General features: G+C 42.5%; 1 protein-coding gene across 1 annotated transcript in view; it reads left to right on the plus strand.

Annotated features, from left to right (window-relative positions):
• The window catches only part of PLCE1 (phospholipase C epsilon 1), a 397028-nt gene extending 379963 nt beyond the window's left edge, over positions 1 to 17065 (plus strand). Inside the window, exons 31-34 of the mRNA XM_030203041.1 lie at positions 1248 to 1403; positions 3528 to 3746; positions 12403 to 12615; positions 15419 to 17065. Of these exons, the coding sequence (XP_030058901.1) occupies positions 1248 to 1403; positions 3528 to 3746; positions 12403 to 12582 (555 nt within the window). The 3' untranslated portion in view covers positions 12583 to 12615; positions 15419 to 17065. The remainder of the gene's footprint in view (positions 1 to 1247; positions 1404 to 3527; positions 3747 to 12402; positions 12616 to 15418) is intronic.
• The last annotated feature ends 4110 nt before the right edge of the window (positions 17066 to 21175 follow it).

A 21175-nucleotide genomic window follows, 5' to 3' on the forward strand; every position in this document is an offset into this window, starting at 1 on the left:
GGGAAGTACGAACTCCCCCTCAAATCACAAGTCAGGAACTTTGGAATACAGATTCAACACTTACTCTGATTCCCCAAATTCAAACAACCTTCAAGAGCTGCTTCTACTATTTGTGACAACTACGCTGCCTGTCTCCTTACATCGAGAAGGCAAATCTTATCCCAGTTGTGCATGCCATGATAACATCAAGACTGGATTACTCTACACTTGTCTGACTACAAAGGGTCTTCACTAACTCCAATTGATTCAGAACGCTGCAGCAAGACTAATGGAAGGTTGCAAGCGATATGACTACATCACACCATTTTTGCAAATACTTCACTGGCTACCAGAACAATACAGGGTTAAATTTAAAACTCTATGTCTGAATGGCCCCGAGTACTTGAAGAACAGGATCATCTTCTTCACACCTCCCAAGGTCCTCCCAAGGAGTATCCCTAACCACAACTTCTCCAAAAGACATTACACCATGTGATACCCACAAGCAAACCTTCTCTGGAATAGCCCCCATATTCTGGAATGCACTCCCTGAAAGGCTGTGCTTATCACAAGGCTATCTCTACTTCAGGAAGCAGGTGAAAGTTTGGCTCTTCAACCAGGCCTTTAATGGAAGATGTAATTAACCTATTAGTCCGACACACACACACACACAGACACACAGTGACATGGATAGAACATGTCTATCCACTCCTACCCTAGCTGAGATAATACTAAATCACCTCTCTGACCTCATGTGCAACGTTCTTTAAATTAGTCCCCTTATTTTCTCACTCCTCTTACTCTCTTACCTATCTATATGTTGTATCATTGCTTATTCCCTACATTTTCTATTAAAATGTTTTATTATGTATTATGGATTGTATATACTTTTCATTGTTATATGAATATTTTTACTGGTGTAATTATCTATTACTTATGTTTGATTTATTCTTACTGTACATCGCCTTGAGTGAATTCCTTCAAAAAGGTGATAAATAAATTAATTTATTTTCTGAGGTCCTTGTTCTTCTTGTAATTATTTAGAGCATTGTGAGAAAGTAGTGAGATATTGTATTGAAGATATTTTCTTTTAATGTCTACATTAGCACAAAGCTAACAGTTGGCTTAGTAATTTATATGTGGATTCAATGTACATGTGAAAATGTTGCTGTTTACTCATGCAATAGCTGCCCAATTTGTTTAAAATGACCTTCTGTTTGCCTTGCATTTTGAAAAGGACATTTCTGGTTTCCTTGTTTTTCTTTCAGAATTTGAACAGCAAGAATGTCCCAGAGGAAAAAGATGTGACCCAGAGCTCTGAAGATGACAATTTCTTTGTTCAGGTGCATGATGTTTCCCCAGAGCAGCCTCACACTGTGATTAGGACTGCTCGCATTAGCACAGCTCAAGATGTCATTCAGCAGGTGAAATTAATGTTACCCAGCTTTGTATTTCATTATGCACGCAGAACTCAATATTATGACATGAGAGGGTCATTTTAAAGGTTGGAACTGAGGCATCCAGATTGAAACGTGCTTAGTTCCATTGGTATTTTGGAAAAGGATCTGCTGATGCAACATGTGCTGAAGGAGCAGCCATTTTGCAAATATTCATATAGAAAAACTGAATGGCACAGACCTGGTAGCTTCCATGTGGAGTTATTGGCAGGTCTACATGGAAGTGGCACCACTTCCATGTGTGGCTGCCCCAGTTTATAAACCTGAATAGCAGTGGCGTAGCAGGGGGGGCTGCCACCCGGGGCGGGGCGGTTCACCGTTGCATTCCCCCCGGGTGCAGCACGATGACCCCCCCCCCCCCCCCTGACCACCAGCTCCCGCACTCTACCTTTAAAAAGAATACCGGGAGTCGCGCCTGCCCTGCACATACAAGAAATGTGGACCGTCGGCTCTTCTCTCGCTCTGTCCCACCCTTGCGGAAATAGGAAGTTGCTTCAGCGGAGGGCGGCACAGAGCGAGGGAAGAGCCGACGGTCCACATTTCTTGTACGTGCAGGGCAGGCGTGACTCCCGATATTCTTTTTAAAGGTGGGGGGGGGGGGGGTGTCGATTCACCGAGGGGGGGGGAGCTGGCAGGGAGCACCCCCTCCCGAGCTGACACCCTACGCCACTGCTGAATAGTCCACTATAAACCAGAATAGTAGATCAGTCTTCTTATCCCAACTACTAATACCCTACTCTGCACCATGTAGATCGCAATCTTTCATTACGTTTGCTTAGATACTATTTAGGTTTGTGTTTTTAGTGTCACCGCACCAACCCTCTGGAACTCTTTACCTCTTCAGGTTCACTAGGAAGCCTCATTCCGAACCTTCAAAAGAAGCCTGAAAACATTCCTTTTAACTGACACAGTTGGAGATAAGGGCATTTTAATGGTCATTTGGGAGCATGATCCAGTGGCTGAAAGGCAAACTTAACTTCTTACCTTGCCTATAATGGAGTTGTAATTTCCTTTTATTCTCCCCTGATATTCTTATTGTAAACCACCATGATGGCACTGCCTTTGGGAGTATATCAGCTAAAATGAAACTTGTAAATTCAGTGCTGCCAATTAAGAAGAGAGTGCATTTAACTTGGTTTCATTTTGGAGCTGAAAAGAAGCAACATGGTATTAAGGAGAATGAGTCCCATAATCCCTCATGTAAAGTTGTGGCTAAAACATACACTTTGATGTTGTAGATCTTTTTATTGTCTTAAGAAATAGCAAACAATGAATAGAAAAACTTAGAACAATTTGGAAGAGCACATTGAAAAGCAACATCTTAGAATTTTATAACAGTGCAACAAAATAACCCTCCCAGACCCCCTACCACCCAAACCTAACCCACAAAACTTCCACATAAGATCACCAAGGCCCTGTTTACTAAGCCGCGCTATAGGCACGCTAGCATTTTTAGTGGGCGCTAAAAATTAGCTTGTGCTAAATGCTAGAGACACCCATAGGAATGTACGGGTATCTTTAGCATTTAGCGAGCGCTAAAAATGCTAGCACACCTTAGTAAACATGGCCCCATGGGCAAGTCACTTAACTCTCCATTTACCCCAGGTACAAATAAGTACCCATATATACTATGTAAACCACTTTGAATGTAGTTGCAAAAAACACCGAAAGTCCCATTTCCCTTTCCCTTGGGAGACTTGAACTCTTATAGACTTCCAATATCCCGAGTCTCCCCCCCTCCCTCATCCCTATAACATGCACTTCTTGAAAATCTATGCATGCCTTTGAGCTGGTGTAAAACCTAATGTAGAACTTTTTCCCATTACATGTATATTCCCTTTGTAAAATGTCCTACCCAAGCGACACCCAGCCTCACACCCCTGAAATCAGCAGTTGGTGGGATCTCCATGTGTAATAGTGGCTTTCTGAAATTGGTATTTGCACATGTATGTTGTAGATATTTAAAAAAATGGCCTAAGTCTTCCACCTAATAGGTTTGTACTTTGCTTTGTTTTGTATGTTTGCTTTTTTTTTTTTTTTGAGAGCCCAAGTAGAACATAAAAATTCTTTTTTTGTTTGCTTGTGTCCCAGGCTCTCAGCAAAGCCAAGTATTCCTACAGCATCCTAAACAATCCCAACCCAGCTGACTACATCCTGTTGGAGGAAGTGAGCAAAGACCTCCCAAACAAGAAATCTTCAACATCTAAAACATCACAACGAATTCTCTCAGATCACGAGTGTGTATTTCAGGCTCAGAACAAGTGGAAGGGAGCAGGAAAATTCATCCTTAAGTTAAAGGAGCAGGTTCAGGTAATTCTTAATGACAGTTTTATATTCAAATATTTTTATTGAAGTTTCATAAAATAAAACAACGTAGAACATGGTACAAACAACAACCACCGGATGCCATCCAGATCTAGAATCCTCTATGAGTCCTAACTTCAGGCATTGCATTGTCACATATTCTGAGATGAAGTCCAAATAATCTCACTCTTTCCAATAGTATTCACGTTCAGTTACTATTTCTTCAAATTTAAAATTCTAACAATTATTGATGGCTTTGCAGCAGCAAAAAAAAGAAAGGAGAATAGAAAAAAGATTACCTGGCTATTGCCGGCAATTCCCCAGAAAAAACTTCAAGTAGTTGCAAAAACTATATCTCAAAACCTCATCAACATTGTCGGAATGAAAACCCCCTTCCCACCCTTCCATCCCTAACCCCTATCGACCATACCCCCACCCTTAAAGACCCAAAACACAATGTCAACCTACCAACCTAGGCTCAAAGTGCCCAAACAGCATCCCCCCCCCCCTCTTAATACCCCTCTATCCCTACACCTCCCAAGTAAATACATCACAACAATTCCCATGGGCCTGGACTCTGATAGACCCTGAGAACTTCTTATTGACACTTTAACTATTCTTTGGCTGTCACTGGGAGAAATAATTTCAGCCTTCCGGCATCTCAGATCATTTTACTGCTTTGTAATTCCAAGCCCCATCCTCCAGTTTCCAAAGGGAGGTCTGCTTGATTTCCACTTAATTCTGTCCTGAGATGATTACACTGTGATTGTGCCCATACATCCTACTGAAGCACAGCAGACACACAAGCCACCTGTTCTAACATTTCACCCTCCAGATCAGGTTGCTGGGCTCAGCCCAGCTTTGTGAACACTTGTTTGCAATTCCTGATCTTCTAACATCTCATACTGACCAGGGGCGTAGCCACGGGTGGGCCTGGGTGGGCCTAGGCCCACCCAGATGGGGTTCAGGCCCACCCAGCAGCAGAGAGCTTCAATTTCGGCAGCGGAGGTAGCAGGCTGAGGTCCGATCCTGCTTCTGCCTCCCTCTCTCCCACAGCGCTTCTCAAACACTGCCTACCTACCGCTGCCACGATCTAGCATCTTCCTCCCGTCTCAGCACTGCAGCAGCGGAGCAGCGGTAGCGATTCATGCTGCCTCCTGCTTCGTTCTAACCCGGAAGCGTCTCCTCTGCCGCGTCCGCCCCCATTATTACAACTTCCTGTTTCTGCTGGGGCAGGACGCAGGCGCGCGGCAGAGGAGACGCTTCTGGGTTAGAACGAAGCAGGAGCATGAATTGCTACCGCTGCTCCGCTGCTGCAGTGCTGAGATGGGAGGAAGATGCTAGATCGTGGCGGCGGTAGGTAGGCAGCGTTTGAGAAGCGCTGTGGGAGAGAGGGAGGCAGAAGCAGGATCAGACCTCAGCCTGCTAAGGATGGTGCTGTGCCCCATTGAAGAGATGGAGAGTTGGGGGAAGGTCTTCTTAAGATAGATGCTGGAAGGGGGGCATGAGGTGGAGAGGGGCAAGAGAGAGAGAGCATTGTGGGACATAGGGTAGAGAGGGGTAAGAAAGGAAAAAATCTTGCATTGGGAGGGGAAAGGGAGAAGAGAGGGAGAAATGTTGGACATAGGGGGGTAGTGGGGAGGGAGATATGGTAAATGTTGGACTTGGACAGGGGGTGGTGAGGAGGAGAAGATAGATGGTGAAAAATTGGACATGATGGTGGAGGGCAGGAAGAGATGTTGGATGGGGCACAAGGGAGGGGGAGAGGCAGAAATGGGCATGGCAGTGGAAGGGAGGAAGAGAGAAAATGCTGCATGGGGGGGAGGGGGAAGAGAAGTGTTGGACCCATGGCACAAGAGAGGGAGGAATGGTAGAAAGTGGGAGAGAGGGAGATATATTGGACCTGGCGGTGAATGAGAGGGAGAGAGAAACACAGGAGCTGGAGAGGGGAGAAAGGAGGAGATGTTGGATTCAGGAGCAGAAGGGTGATAGAGAGGTGCCGGACAGTGGGAGTGAGGGAAGGGAGAGGGAGAAATGTTGGAACATGAGGGAGAGGGCAGGAGGGAAGAGAGAAGGGGCAGAGAGATGTAAGGCTGCAAGAGTGGGGTGGGGAGAAAGAGGGAGCAGATGCTGGGCTAGAAGGGTGGAGGAAAGGAAGATGGCGGAACCATGTGGGAGAGGCCAGGAGGGAGAGGAAGAGGGTGGCAAGTAAATAAATAAAAAGATAGTGATTACAGAGGATAGAAATATGGTAATGAAAGGGAATGGAGGGCTGAGGAAGGAGTGAGTTGGGGAAATGGAAAAGCTAGTGGGTGAGAGAAAAAGATGAAAATCTGATAGGTAGCTGTAAACTAAAAAGGAGAACAGTGAGAGGGTGAAATTTGAGTTGACAGCAAGGCAGAAAGAAGAAAAAAGAGAGGAAAGAGCTAAAAATAAGAAGTCAATATGTCAGAAGCAGGTGTAGTGAAGGTAAAAGAAGACAAATGGACAGCAGCCGCTCGAAAGAGAATTAGAAGACGACAGACAGGAAAGCAGAAAAGAAACTGCAACCAACATGATGGAAAATACAATGTCCAGACCACAAAGGTAGAAAAAAGCAATGTATTTTGAATGTTTTAAATGGAATATGTTGGCTTTGGGAAATCTACATAGCAAATGTGTTTGTATCGTGTTCAGGAGAAAGGAAATGCATTTCTGTTTTTATTTCTCCAGTGTTGAAGTACATGCTAAGTTTAACTTTTTTGGGGTTCCGAGTTCAATTTTTGTCTAAATATTTTTATTTCTGATACGCGATCCCATGTTCTGTATTTGGTGAGGGTCTGTTGGTGTGACAGTAATGGCAGGTTGGGAAATTGGAGGGAAAGCAGGGAGGAGAGGGGATCAGGGAGGGGGCCCTAGCATGTCTAACACCAGTTCTGACCCTTGCTGTATAGCTGGTAGGGATCCCAAGCCTCCCCAGCTGAGGACTTCCTCCAAAGACGGCCAGAACTTCCTTCTACCAAGCTCTGCAGTCAGTGACAGCATGCTTGAGTCACCGACAGCTAAGCACACATAGGGTGCTGGCATCAGTGGCTTACGGATCTTACTACTGCCTGTCAAGTTTGGTAAAAGGGAGTTCTGGCCACCTTCAGAGAAAGTCTTCAGCTGACAGAGTTTGAGGATCCTTATTAGCTAATGTATTTATATTTTGCGGTAGGGCAGAGAAAATATTGTGCCCACCCACTTTGGGCTCAGGCCCATCCAAAATTGGCTGTCTGGCTACGCCACTGATACTGACAAAAGAGATCAACTTCAAAACACATTGTCAAAATAAGAGCATACTTTTAGAAGTAATTCTGAGCAAAGTGGTGGGGTAGTCCTGTTAATCCGCTTTCAAAGGTAATAAATAGAAATAAAACAAAACGTAGAAAAGAAAATAAGATGATACCTTTTTTATTGAACTAACTTAATACATTGTTTGATTAGCTTTCAAGGGTAACCCTTCTTCAGATCAGAAACGGGCAAATGTTGACATTGTCATGTTTAATATGATGTAATTGTAAAAGCCGTGTATGTGTAGAAATGGCTTGTAAAGAAATTGACCAGAGCATACACAGGCAAAAATATGTGCATGATGCCATGCTGTGCATACTCTCACTGATAACAAGCAGAGGCATTCAAAGGGATGGGGTTTGGACATACTTAATTGTAGAATTTCAAATGATTCTCATCAGTTTTCTGGAAAATTTGTGCGTACTAAATAAGAGGTGTACATGTTTATATGTACTTCTAGTTTTCCGTAAGAAAGTATGTGCAAACTTTCTCTTTGAAATTTGGCGTAACTTGTGCATGCATGTCATGCACTAGCCAGGCAGCCTGTTATAAACTTACCCTCATAGGGAGTCACCGGCCAATATTCAGCCCGTGGGAAGCAGGCCGGCTGAGTCCCGCGATCTGTGTTGAGACCGGGTATTCGATGCTGGACCATTTCCAGTGACCGCCATTGAATATCCGGGTTTTTTTGTCCAACTTAAACTTAACCAGCCAAGTTAATATTCAGCCAAGTTAATATTCAGCGCTGGCCAATTAAGTTTATAGCGGCCAAAGATAGGACTGTTATTTAGGTGGCCGGCTTTGGCAGCTAAACTTAACCAGCAAAGCACTGAATATTTTCAAACAGCTGGTTATATCGCGCGATATAGCCTGTTAACTGCTATTAGCTAAGCGCTAATATTCAGCAGAGATAATCGGCTATCTGGCACTGAATATTAGCATGTACTGGCCAGTTAAACAGCACTTTAAGTGCTAATATTCAGCAACTATTATAAAGAATAAAATTACAGAACATGTAGACACAGTGGCGTAGCAAGGGGGGCAGGAGGGGCGGTCCGCCCCGGGTGTCAGCTCGGGGATGGGGGTGCTCCCTGCCAGCTCCTCCCCCCTCGGCGCATCGACACCCCCCCCCAGTGCCCACCCTCCTCCGTCCAACCAGCTCCCTACCTTTAAAAAAATATCGAATCCGAAGCAAGGCGCAGCGCCTTGCGCCTGCATGTAAAAGAAATGTGCACCGTCTCATCGGGCCTTCTCTCACTCTGTCTGTCCCGCCCTTGCGGAAATAGGAAGTTGCGTCAGCGGAGGGTGGGACAAACAGAGCGAGGGAAGGCCCGATGAGACGGTGCACATTTCTTTTATGTGCAGTCGCGAGGCGGGATTCCGATATTTTTTTTTAAGGTAGGGAGCTGGTTGGACGGAAGAGGGTGGGCACTGGGGAGGGGGGGAGGGGGGTGTCGATGCGCCGAGGGGGGAGGGGTATGTCATCGTGCTGCACCTGGGGGGGGGTGCAACGGTGAACCGCCTCGCTCCGGGTGGCAGCCCCCCTCGCTACGCCACTGCATAGACAAACATGGTTTAATGGGTCAGAGTCAGAATGGGTTCAGCCAAGGGAAGTCTTGCCTCACCAATTTGCTTCATTTCTTTGAAGGCATGAATAAACACATGGATAAAGGTGAGCCAGTTGATGTAGTGTATCTAGATTTTCAGAACGCTTTTGATAAAGTTCCTCATGAGAGACTCCTGAGAAAATTAATTAGTCATGGGATAGGAGGCAAGGTTCCGGTGTGGATTGGAATTGGTGATTGGACAGAAAACAGAGGGTAGGGGTTAAATGGTCATTTCTTTCAATGGAGGAGGGTGAACAGTGGAGTGCCACAGGGATCTGTATTGGGACCGGTGCTATTTAACATATTTATAAATGATATGGAAATTGGAACAATGAGTGAGGTGATTAAATTTGCAGATAATACAAAACTGTTAAAGGAAAGAATGATCTGAATCACAGTTACCTGATGCTAGGGTCCACCTTGGGGGTGAGCACTCAAGAAAAAGATCTAGGTGTCATTGTACATAATATGCTGAAATCTTCTGCTCAGTATGTGGTGGCGGGCAAAATAGCAAACAGGATGCTAGGAATTATTAGGAAAGGGATGGTGAATAAGACCAAAATTACTATAATGCCTTTGTATCGCTCCATGGTGCTACCGCATCTTGAGTATTGCGTTCAGTTCTGGTCGCCATATCTCAAAAAAGATATAGCGGAATTAGAAAAGGTTCAAAGAATAGCAACCAAAATGATAAAGGGGATGGAACTCCTCTCATATGAGGAAAGGCTAAAGAGGTTAGGGCTCTTCAGCTTGGAAAAGAGACAGATGAGGGAAGATATGATTGAGGTCTACAAAATCCTGAGTGGTGTAGAACGAGTAGAAGTTAATAGATTTTTCCTCGTTCCAAAAGTACAAAGATTAGGAGACACTCAAGGAAGTTACATGGAAATAGGAGAAAATATTTTTTTCACTCAACAAATAGTTAAGCTCTGTAACTGCGGTTAGCATATCTGTTTTTAAAAAAGGTTTGGACAAATTCCTGGAGGAAAAGCCCATAGTCTGCTATTGAGACAGACGTGGGGAAGGAACTGCTTGCCCCGGGATTGGTAGCTTGGAATATTGCTGCTAATTGGGTTTCTTCCAGGTACTTGTGGCCTGGCATGGTTGCTGCTTGGAAAACAGGATACTGGGCTAGATGAACCATTAGTCTAACCCAGTATGGCTACTCTTATGTTCTATGTTCTTATGTCCTTTCAACAGAAAATACCCTAATCTTAACACTCAATTCTCCCATCGCTACTAACAATGGAGAGATGGACTATTACATCGTTTTTGAACCTCTTTTGCGAAAGCGACCTCTTTTTTTCTTTTTAAGTCCTGTTTTTATTATCAAACCATTTTATTATCAACTATGGAATGAATTACCAACCACCATAAGAACAACACACGACCTGATGACCTTTCAGAAGTTACTGAAGACCTACTTGTTCAAAAAGACGTACAAAAAAAGATCCCCCATAGGAATTGACACCTAAGCTTCACCTGACACAATTATAATGGAACTTTCCTAATTTGTCTATGTTAATTTACACCCTAATTATTGAACATTATATCTTGTCCTGATATCATTATGTTATGTTGTAGCTATTTATCCACTTCTTATTATACATAATTTTCTTATGCACCTTAATTGCATCAATTCTGAAATTCTTCTCCGTTTGATTGCCATGATATTCTTATGCACCTTATCTGTTATCTACATTTTGATTTTCTTATTCCATCAATGTGATCATTGTTGTACTATATTGTAAGCCACATTGAGCCTGCAAATAGGTGGGGAAATGTGGGATATAAATGCAGCAAATAAATAAAATAAAATAAACCAGCAGAAAAAGAATGGGGAGAGGGGTTGTCATTTTCAATAAATGTGATTACATCAAGGAGATCTTGTGACAACTCCAGGACGCTTCTTGCTATCTGCCAATTGAAATGGGATCCCACCCATTATCTACAGGTTAACACTAGTAGGAATGACTGGAAACCTGACATCCAAAAAAGATCTTTCTTTTGGTGCTGAGAGGGTAATTCTTTAACACAGCACTTAGGATAAGATGGTAAGCTGATTCTGTGAAGGAAAGTAGGCATCTACTTTTCTTCATTCAATACTGGCACAGGTGGGAGAAAACACATTTAATTTATGGTGTGATCACTTTTTTTTTCATTTAATTTCTTATATACCTCCTTGAGTAGAGTGATGTGGTACACTGTATCAATGATTTTATGGTGAGAAATCTAAATTGAAATTTTAAGACAATCCAGGAATCATAACACCTTTGAAATCAAAATGATTAAATATTTTGACACCCACCAGACAGGACTTAACAAGGATCTGCGTTTTCTAGCCCATAATAAACCATAAAGTTCTACTGCTTTGTCACCCTCCTATCTACCATGCATCTCTCCTTGTCTCTCATCCACCCACCCACCTAGCTCCCCCTGTTTCTCACCTTACCCACCCCACCCTCTTCCTGTGAAACTGTCATTGGAATGCTTTGGTTTTTCTCTTATTTATTTATTTATTTATTTTGGATTTGCTCACACCATTTTCAGTAGTAGCTCAAGGTGATTTACATTCAGGTACACTGGTACTGTTATTTATCAACATTTGCTTATTTCTGATATGAAGAAAAAGGGTTATGTTTGAAAGCTAATAAAAAAGGTATCATCTTATTTTCTTTTTTATGTTTTGTTTTGTTTTATTTCTATTTATTACCTTATATACCTCCTGAATGCCCAAAAGCAATAGAAGCAGTATGTACGTTCAGGTGTAGTAGATATTTTGCTGTCCCTGGAGGGATCACAATCTGTGTTTGTACCTGAGGCAATGGAGGGTTAAGTGACTTGCCTAAGGGGCTGCATTGAGATTTGAACTGGGTTCCCCTGGTTCTCATCCCACTGCTCTAACCATTAAGCTACTCTTCCACTTGCATTAGCCCTATCACTGGTGTAAGTGCCAGAACCCAAGTAAATTATACAATACTATAATTTATGTACATATTCCTGAGACTTAATTGGGCAGTCCTCCAGCTCAGGTTTTCTCTATGTGATATTTAAAATATATTTTTGTTTGATCTGTTTTGTATGTTTTCAATTATTATGTATGTTTTTGTGATGTAAGCTGCTTAGGGATATAATGTTTTTAAATAAATAAATAAAATATTTGCATGCCTGGCCCATGCTGTTCCCAAACTCTGCCTATCAACAAAGTAGATGCTATGATGTGTACTTTTCTGCTAGTTGTGATTCTCTAACAGGTGATTTGTGCACCTAGTGGCCAGTTACATGTGTAAATGGCTAGTAAAGTGGCATGTACTTGTGTACTAGTTGCTTAACATATAGAATTGCCTCCATAGTACAGAAAGAGTCTGTAAGAATATTCAGAGGTAATATCCAATCCAATCCAAATCTTACATACCGCTCTATCCCAACAAGAGGTTCCAGGCAGACATAAACAAAATGAGGAATTACATAATTAAAACAATATAACTAAAGAATTAACCATCAAATAAAAAAGGATTTCAGCTTCTTACCTAAATGCTTATAATTTTGATCTATTCGAAGACATAGAATCCAGCTGACGCTTAAACCGAATATTTTTAAATGTAGGACACTTCAATTGCAAACTATGACAGATTCTAGATGATATCTCGGTCAGCAGCACATCTCCAGATAAATGATACTGTTATCTGAATTAAGTGCTTTTGAATATTGACCTGTTAATGTTGTGCTCATTTGATTGCCAGGCAGCACGTGATGACAAACGGAAAGGCATTTCATTTGCCAATGAATTTAAGAAATTAACCAAGTCAAGTAAACAGAGTCGAGTTTTCACACTGCCTCCTCAGGCAGCGCCACCAGAAGGACCCCAGAATAAGGATGAAAAGCCTTTGTGCAGTTTATCCTTCAATGGCATCAATGAATAACTCATGTGACTACTTGCAGAATATTCTGTTCAGGTATGGTATCGATTACTCGGTGCAAAGTTGGACCCACGTTTGACTATCATGAACAATTTGTGTTGTGTATTGCTCTGAAGTCAGCTGGTGCTGAAAGTTATAGTCAAAATGGAATTCCATGAAGCTTGTGAACAGAATTCATAATGGCTTCTCCCCCGGATTCTATATAGCTGAACTTAAGTTGCGCGCACAGATCCAATCATATTCTGGATTTGCGCATGCAACTTAATTAGTTAACAAGCCAGTCAGCACCGATTGGATGTTAACAAGCAATTATTGACAGTAATTGGCTTTAATTAGAAGTTTGTGTATTCTACAACATAATGCGCGTACATTCTAAGTTGCATAGTTGAAAAGGGGGCTTGGCCATCGATGTGGAATGGGCGAGTCATGGGCATTTCTTAAATCTATGTGCATTGTTATAGAATAACATCTGGTCCATGCCTAATTTAGGCGTTGGCATTTACTCCAAGTTTTACTTGGCATAACTGCAGTCGTGTCCTATAAACCGTGCGCAAAGTTAAGCATATTCTAAAAAGTACACCTAAATTTAGGCGTACTTTATAGAATTTCCCCAGGCATATTTTTTTTCGGTGCAGATATGTAGAATGAAGTCCTCTATCCATCACAATTAATCTCCATTTCATTTAGAACATATTAAGTAACCTACAATAATTTGAGAGTGGGAGACTCGCCCAGAGGCAGTTGGGACCCAGTCAGTGGGAGGAGGGTGCTAGTGTAGAGCACAAGCAGCAGGTGCAGAGCACAAGCGGCAGGTGCAGGTGGACCTGATCTGTGCTGGGGGTAGTGATTTAAAATTTTTATTCATTGCCTGCCCCTACAAATAATGGATCACAGAATGGACACAGTGGCAAAATCTTAGGGCCCAATATCAAAGCAGTTATCTGAACAAATGATTTAGCTGCTACTTCCTGTGGTTATTCAGTGGCACAGCCCAGATAGCAAGAAAAGCTGCCCTAAGTTTCTCTGGTTAGTGGACTCATTATTGCCCCTCTCCAGATAGCACTGGCACTGACTGCCAGCTGGATACTGGTGTAGGATAGCCATGTTTTATTTAGTTGCTGCAGCTGGCATTTAAAACAAAAGCTGACCATGGCTGCTAAATATTGACCTGTAAGACAAATCTTAGCAGCAAGGGGAGGTGACAGGAAATAAAGCAAACTCTTTTTTAAATTCTTCCTGCTGCTGGATAAATTTTGTGTGGGCAATCATGACATTTACATGAAAAAAAAATCAGCAATTTCAATGTTAATTCCAGTTAAGTAAAATACATCCCCCCCCCCCCCTCAGATATCTGATCCATGCTCCAGTCTGTAGTCCTAAGTAGCCTTGACTAATGCTTAGGGTCTCCCAGGTTATCTTATGTGAGTTCTGCAGATGGCACAAAAAGCTTCTGCTATTTAGTGTTGGGATGTCGCCATCAGGATCACATTATAGTACTGCTATACTCGAGACCCTACACTGGCTCACAGTTCCTTAGCATTTAGGGCACTGAGAGACAGAAAAAAAACAGGAAAGCCCTTATTATTTATTACATGCTGCACACCCCAAATTAGTTTCCCCTCACTTGAAATTAGTTAAGTATGTGACTAGTAGTGCCGTAGCCTGTTTTAACTGCTGAGCCTCAAATGTGGAATTCCTTACTGCCAAAATTGAGATCCAAGTCAAAATATCTTACACTTAGAAAGCAGTTTTGTATCAAGAGGCTTTCACTTCTTTCTCTATGTCTAATAAATATCATATAGGTCAGCACAAATCTATTAAATGGTCTCGATTTTAGATATATTAATTAATGTTTTTTATTGTCACATTTTCAGGTTATTATGATTGTAAGGTTGCTCACTCCATTGGATAGCAGACTTGCAGGTTATAAATCATTTAAAATAAGTCCATAATTGAGGTTGCTAGCAGGCTAGCCACAGGTCAGTGCTCTGAAAACACAGGATGCAGTTAACCAGATAATGATACAGTACAAATCCAAGAATCTGGACTGCTCAGGGATTGGGTGAGTCCATATTTTCCAGATTCTCAGGCAGTACTTTTAAAATTCAAATTTAAGGAAGAATAAAGAAGAGATGAATAGGCAAATCTTGTCTCTCCCCCCCCCCCCCCCCTCCAATGTCTCTGTCTTTCTTCCCCATCCAGCATCACCCTCTCAGGTACTGCAGCTTTAGAAAATGCCCAAGCCACGAGGGGGGCCTAGGTCCCCAAAATTCCCTCTCCATGGCTACACCCTCTCTGTCTCCCCCACCCCTGTGTACCTTTTCAGAAGCAAGGAAGTTTTACATTCTGCAGCACCAATAGCAGCCATGCTGACAGGCTGCCTCCGGCCTGCACTAAACCTTTCCTTCTGACCTATCTATCCCACCCTGGCGCCCTTCTGAAAACAGGAAGTTGCATCAGAAGAGGCAGGACAGGTCTGGTGCAGGCTGGAGCTGGCAGTGCAGGATGAAAGACTTGCTTGCTTCTGAAAAGGTACATGGGGGGGGGGGGGGGTTGTGAGAGAGAGCCATGGGCAGGGCCAAGAAGGGAGAGAGAGATGCTGGGGATGGGAGGGAGGGAGGGAGAAGATATGCAGCACTCGTAGACCGGATGTCGCAATTTTGAAGGGTCTGTATTCTCGAGTGGTCCGGATTTTTGGACTTGTACTGAATCTAGTTCATTTTACCACCAATTGTGCTCTTGAATATCAGCACCATAGGGCTCAGTTTGTTTGAAATTATGGTTTGCCCTATCAGTCATCTTCCAATCTAATAGCAGTGCATTTCCTATCCCATTACAGATAGCGCTAGAAACCTAAATATGTCCAAGTGCAAAGGATGAGAAACCTTCTCAATTGATGATGATGACAGAAGATGGCATGGAGGTAGTTGCAGTCCTTCTTCAGCTTCCTCTGTTCATTCACTTTTAAACTGGAACGTGCACAGATAACTCCAGAATTGGGGCACAGACCCAAACGGCATGTACCAAAGACCTGAGGAGCTGATGTGCAGGGCACAGGCTTGGGCTGAATGAAGAGGGCTCTGTTTCTCCTGCTAGGATAATGCACTGCTAAAGTGGGGCTGTTTCCTCATTTAAGACTAACATGGTTTGGAAAGCTGGTCAGACACTGTAAAGTGAAACATTCAACTAAATCTTTCCAACTGCAAAATCAGAATCACTGGTGAACAATATGGTACATGGTTTAAAACAAGCAGACTTTTCTGGTCACAAAACATTCACAACAGAATAGCAGATACTAGGTACTGTAAAACAAAAATCATTACGTGAAATTATATAACTCTGATTTTCCTATATCTACACAAGAACCTAACGTCAGTACATGGCAGGTTAAGACGATGAACTCTTGTGAAAGGCGCCTGTTAAACACTGTAGGAGATGATATATCAGATTCTGCGCAGTATTTCCTTGTGGTTTCCTTACATCCACAAAACAGAATCGATAGCGCAGTTAAACATCTTCTCCAAAGAAAACTAGGTCTCTCTCATTGCTACACATCACATGTGCAAAGTGGAACACATTATTTATTGTCTTCTAAGTTGTGTGCTGAGACTGTAATAATGTATTTATCATACTGTACTTTGAAAAGCAATGCATTCTTTATATATTTAATGAATTAAAAATATATATGTATGCATATTGAAAACAGCTTAAAAAGATAGCTTAAGTAGGTCAGTAACCAAACATGATGATTGAAACATCCATTTTCCTTAAAACAGTATAACATATTTTCCAGCATTCGGTAGATGAATGTAATTTTTAAACAGAAAGAGAATCAAATTTGAAAATGTTTTATATATAGTGTTTTAACCTTGTAATGTCCTTCACTGTATCTCTCGTTTAATAATAGATTTTGAAAACCAGAGGCATTAATCGTCTTATACTTATGTCACTGATTAAATGTCAGTTGTTGTATTAGTTGTCATAGGTACGTAAATTATGTATCTATATGTTTTTAGCGTCTAGAGAATTCCAGGTACGGCTGTATCTCTAACAGAGCTGGTCATTTGTTTGTTTGTTTTTCAGCTTTAAGCTAAGTAGAGTTTTGCAGGCTATAGCATGGTTCCTATGAAGTCAGGGAGCACCTCCCTGCTTCCTGTCATTGTCCTAGAGCTGGGCTTCATTTTCATCTGCCTCTACACCTCAGATGGCCAGGGGTTCAGGCTCTTCTCAGAACATATACTCATCAAAGCTTTTGCATCTTTCCAATTTGAACTTTGCAAATGTTGGCTCTGTTTAGAGCACATCTTTCCCCATTTAATTCATCATAAATTCATGTTCACCTAGGGCAGGCAGTAGTATTGGGCCAGTTGTTTTTTTAATTTAGGGGTCCTTTTACTAAGGTGCGCTGAAAAATGGCCTTAGGTAGTGTAGGTGTGTGTTTTGGCCGCATGCAGAATCAATTTTCAGGGCACCTGTAAAAAATGCCTTTGGGGGGGGGGGGGGGCAAAATGAAAATTGGCGCTTGTCCATTTTGGATCTGAGACCTTACTGCCAGCTATTGACTTAGCGGTAAGGTCTCACGCATTAACCGGGCGGTAATGGTCAATGTGCATTCAAAAAGCCAATTACTGCCCATGCGCCAGAAATGTAAAATATTTTCTGGCATACATACCCCTTATTTATTTCTTCCTGCTTTTCTTTTTTTTTAAGATTTTATTCTATTTTAAATATTGCACCTTAAAACAAAAGGAGAAATTATATATATATTCTTGACATTTATTCTGCTGCAAAGAGCTAAACGATTTGTAAAGAAACACTTTTTTCCCCTCTATCAGTTAAGTAGCCCGCCTATTGCGTTCCTTTTCTTTGTGCTAAGATTGTAATTATGCCATTTATGTAGCAGCACTGTTTTGATGTGTGTGTTGTGTGTATATATATTTGTTAAAGATGTGTATTGATGTTTTGTGAGAGTTAAGTTAATTGTAACTTTACATTAATTGCTGTTTCAATTTTAATTACATGACTGAAAGTATTTAAACCAGTATTATAAATCTATGGGTATAATTCACTGCAGTGCCTAAGCATTGAACCGAGTTTACACTAGCAGGCAGGATACAGCGTTGTAAAAGCAGCCTCTTGTTGGTTGGGGTTGAGGGTCATTCCTAAGGAAGGTACATAATTAATAGCGTCTATGGTCAAATTTACTATCCTCCTCTCGCAATGTTAACTCACAATACACAGATTGTAATGGGTTCCCCCTCCAATGAGTGAGCTCTCTAATATCAAAAGAACTAGGCACAGAAAACCAGTAACAGGTAAAAAGGTTCACCGGAGAGCAAACTTAAGATTTTTTTTTTTTTTAAGTTCCTGTAATGGGCACTCCAGAATTAAACAAGTAGGTACAGTATAAAAATATTGAAAGATAAAAGCCAAATTGACCATGTGATTAAAGTAAATCGGTTGCAGTGTTGATCGTAACATTTCATTAAAGAAACATTGAAAGGTCTCTTTGGTGTAACTTTGCCTTCCAAATCCAGCATCTTTCATGTCTTTAGCAACAGCAACAAAGGTAAAATATACTGCTTACATTGGTCTATCAAAGTCTCTATTAGATGGGTACAGGAGATGGATTGTTCAGCCATTAGCCTATGCCTCCTTTACCTTCAGGCAGGTTTGGGGCCCAGGGCAATTGCCTTGTTTGTCACCCTCTCACGCCGGCCTAGAACCACTCTAAAGCAAATGTTCCCAGAACAGTAAGCTTTGTGCATTGGGGCCTAAAGCTCTACCGGGCCTCTCTGAGAGTTTCACCACCTACTGTTCCTCTATGTCCTTTTATACTGGGCTCCTTCTGTGTTCTCTTTCCCTCCAAAAGCTCCAGTCCTAGCCAAATCCTATTGGATCAGACTCTCCGAATATACCTCCTACTGTTACCTCATGATTGACACCCTTTTTATTTTAGCAAGGGCCAGAATGTTCTTTCTGCAACTGCAGTGACAGAGCATTTTAGCAGTCTACTACCACCTTCTGAAATATGATCCACAAAACAATATTGTAGCCTCTTCTATGTTCTCTGTTTCTCACTTAATGGAAAGTTGGTGATACGTCTAAGAATGGTGCTGAAGAAGAACTGAATGGAAAAGCTTTACACATTCTACTCAGTGCTTTTTTTGTAGAAAAAAAGGTGCCGGTACTCATTATGGGCGGGGTCACCACATATGGCTCCACCCCTATGATAGCCACACCCACATTAACCACACCCCCTATACCAGCCATGGCGCATATAAACAGACATCATTGAAAATATTATAGTACTATAGGAGAAAAAAATAACGTGATTTTTTTCATTATAAATAATCTCTGTAAGCTCTTACAGCTCCAGTATACCCAGTGCAAAATAAGACAGCCAATGTAAATTCTCAAATTGGACATAATTACAAACACTAAAATGAAAATAAAATGATTTTTTTCTACCTTTGTTGTCTGGTGACTGTTTTTCTTTCCATATTGGTCCCAGTCTGTGATTCTGCTTTCTTTTCTTTTTGCTTAACTCTTCTGTGCCATTTGTCATTTTTGTCTCCTTTTTCTTTGCTTTCTTCAATATTTTTCAGGCTCTCTCTCTGTCCAGATTTAATTCATTCTTACTATCCATTCTTTAATGTCCTTCATCTACCTGTGGCTTTTCATCTTTTCCTACTACTACTACTATTTAGCATTTCTATAGCGCTACAAGGCATACGCAGCGCTGCACAAACATAGAAGAAAGACAGTCCCTGCTCAAAGAGCTTACAATCTAATAGACAAAAAATAAATAAAGTAAGCAAATCAAATCAATTAATGTGAACGGGAAGGAAGAGAGGAGGGTAGGTGGAGGCAAGTGGTTACAAGTGGTTATGAGTCAAAAGCAATGTTAAAGAGGTGGGCTTTCAGTCTAGATTTAAAGGTGGCCAAGGATGGGGCAAGACGTAGGGGCTCAGAAAGTTTATTCCAGGCGTAGGGTGCAGCGAGACAGAAGGCACGAAGTCTGGAGTTGGCAGTAGTGGAGAAGGGAACAGATAAGAAGGATTTATCCATGGAGCGGAGTGCACGGGAAGGGGTGTAGGGAAGGACGAGTGTGGAGAGATACTGGGGAGCAGCAGAGTGAATACATTTATAGGTTAGTAGAAGAAGTTTGAACAGGATGCGAAAATGGATAGGGAGCCAGTGAAGGGTCCTCACCCTTGTTCTCCCCATGCCCCTTCCTCTTATTCTCCAGTCTTTCTCTATTCCCCTTTTCCATCCAGCAGCTCTGCTTTCTCTCCCCATCCTTCCAGTGTCTCCCCTATTTCTTTCTGCATTCTTCCATCCAGCATCTTCCCTCTCTCTCTCCCCATCCTTCCATCTGTTTTCCCCCTCTCTCTCCCCATCCTTCCATCTTTTTCCCTCTCTCTCCCCATCCTTCCATCTGTTTTCCCCTCTCTCCCCAATCCTTCCCTCTGTTGTTTTCCCTTTCTCTCTCTCCCCAATCCTTCCCTGTTTTCCCTCTCTCTCTATCCCCATCCTTCCATCTGTTTTCCCCTCTCCCCAATCCTTCCATCTGTTTTTCCCTCTCTCTCCCCATCCTTCCATCTGTTGTTTTCCCTCTTTCTCTCTCTCCCCAATCCTTCCCTCTGTTGTTTTCCCTCTCTCTCTCTCCCCCCAATCCTTCCCTCTGTTGTTTCCCTCTTTCTCTCTCTCCCCAATCCTTCACTCTGTTGTTTTCCCTCTCTCTCCCCAATCCTTCCCTCTGTTGTTTTCCCTCTTTCTCTCTTTCCCCAATCCTTCCCTCTGTTGGTTTCCCTCTCTCCCCAATCCTTCCCTCTGTTGGTTTCCCTCTTTCTCTCTCTCCCCCAATCCTTCCCTCTGTTGGTTCCCTCTTTCTCTCTCTCCCCAATCCTTCCCTCTGTTGTTTTCCCTCTCTCTCCCCAATCCTTCCCTCTGTTGTTTTCCCTCTCTCTCTCTCCCCAATCCTTCCCTCTGTTGTTTTCTCTCTCCCAAATCCTTCCCTCTGTTGTTTTCCCTCTTTCCCCAATCCTTCCCTCTGTTGGTTTCCCTCTTTCTCTCTCTCCCCAATCCTTCCCTCTGTTGGTTTCCCTCTTTCTCTCTCTCCCCAATCCTTCCTCTGTTGGTTTCCCTCTTTCTCTCTCTCCCCCCAATCCTTCCCTCTGTTGGATTCCCTCTCCCTCTCTCCCCAATCCTTCCTTCTGTTGTTTTCCCTCTCTCTCTTTCTCTCTCCCCAATCCTTCCCTCTGTTGTTTTCCCTCTTTCTCTCTCTCCCCAATCCTTCCCTCTGTTGGTTTCCCTCTCTCCCCAATCCTTCCCTCTGTTGGTTTCCCTCTTTCTCTCTCTCCCCCAATCCTTCCCTCTGTTGGTTTCCCTCTTTCTCTCTCTCCCCAATCCTTCCCTCTGTTGTTTTCCCTCTCTCTCCCCAATCCTTCCCTCTGTTGTTTTTCCTCTTTCTCTCTTTCCCCAATCCTTCCCTCTGTTGGTTTCCCTCTCTCCCCAATCCTTCCCTCTGTTGGTTTCCCTCTTTCTCTCTCTCCCCCAATCCTTCCCTCTGTTGGTTTCCCTCTTTCTCTCT

The sequence above is a fragment of the Microcaecilia unicolor genome, chromosome 5 (genome assembly GCF_901765095.1).
Source record: "Microcaecilia unicolor chromosome 5, aMicUni1.1, whole genome shotgun sequence".
In the NCBI taxonomy this organism is placed as follows: domain Eukaryota; kingdom Metazoa; phylum Chordata; class Amphibia; order Gymnophiona; family Siphonopidae; genus Microcaecilia; species Microcaecilia unicolor.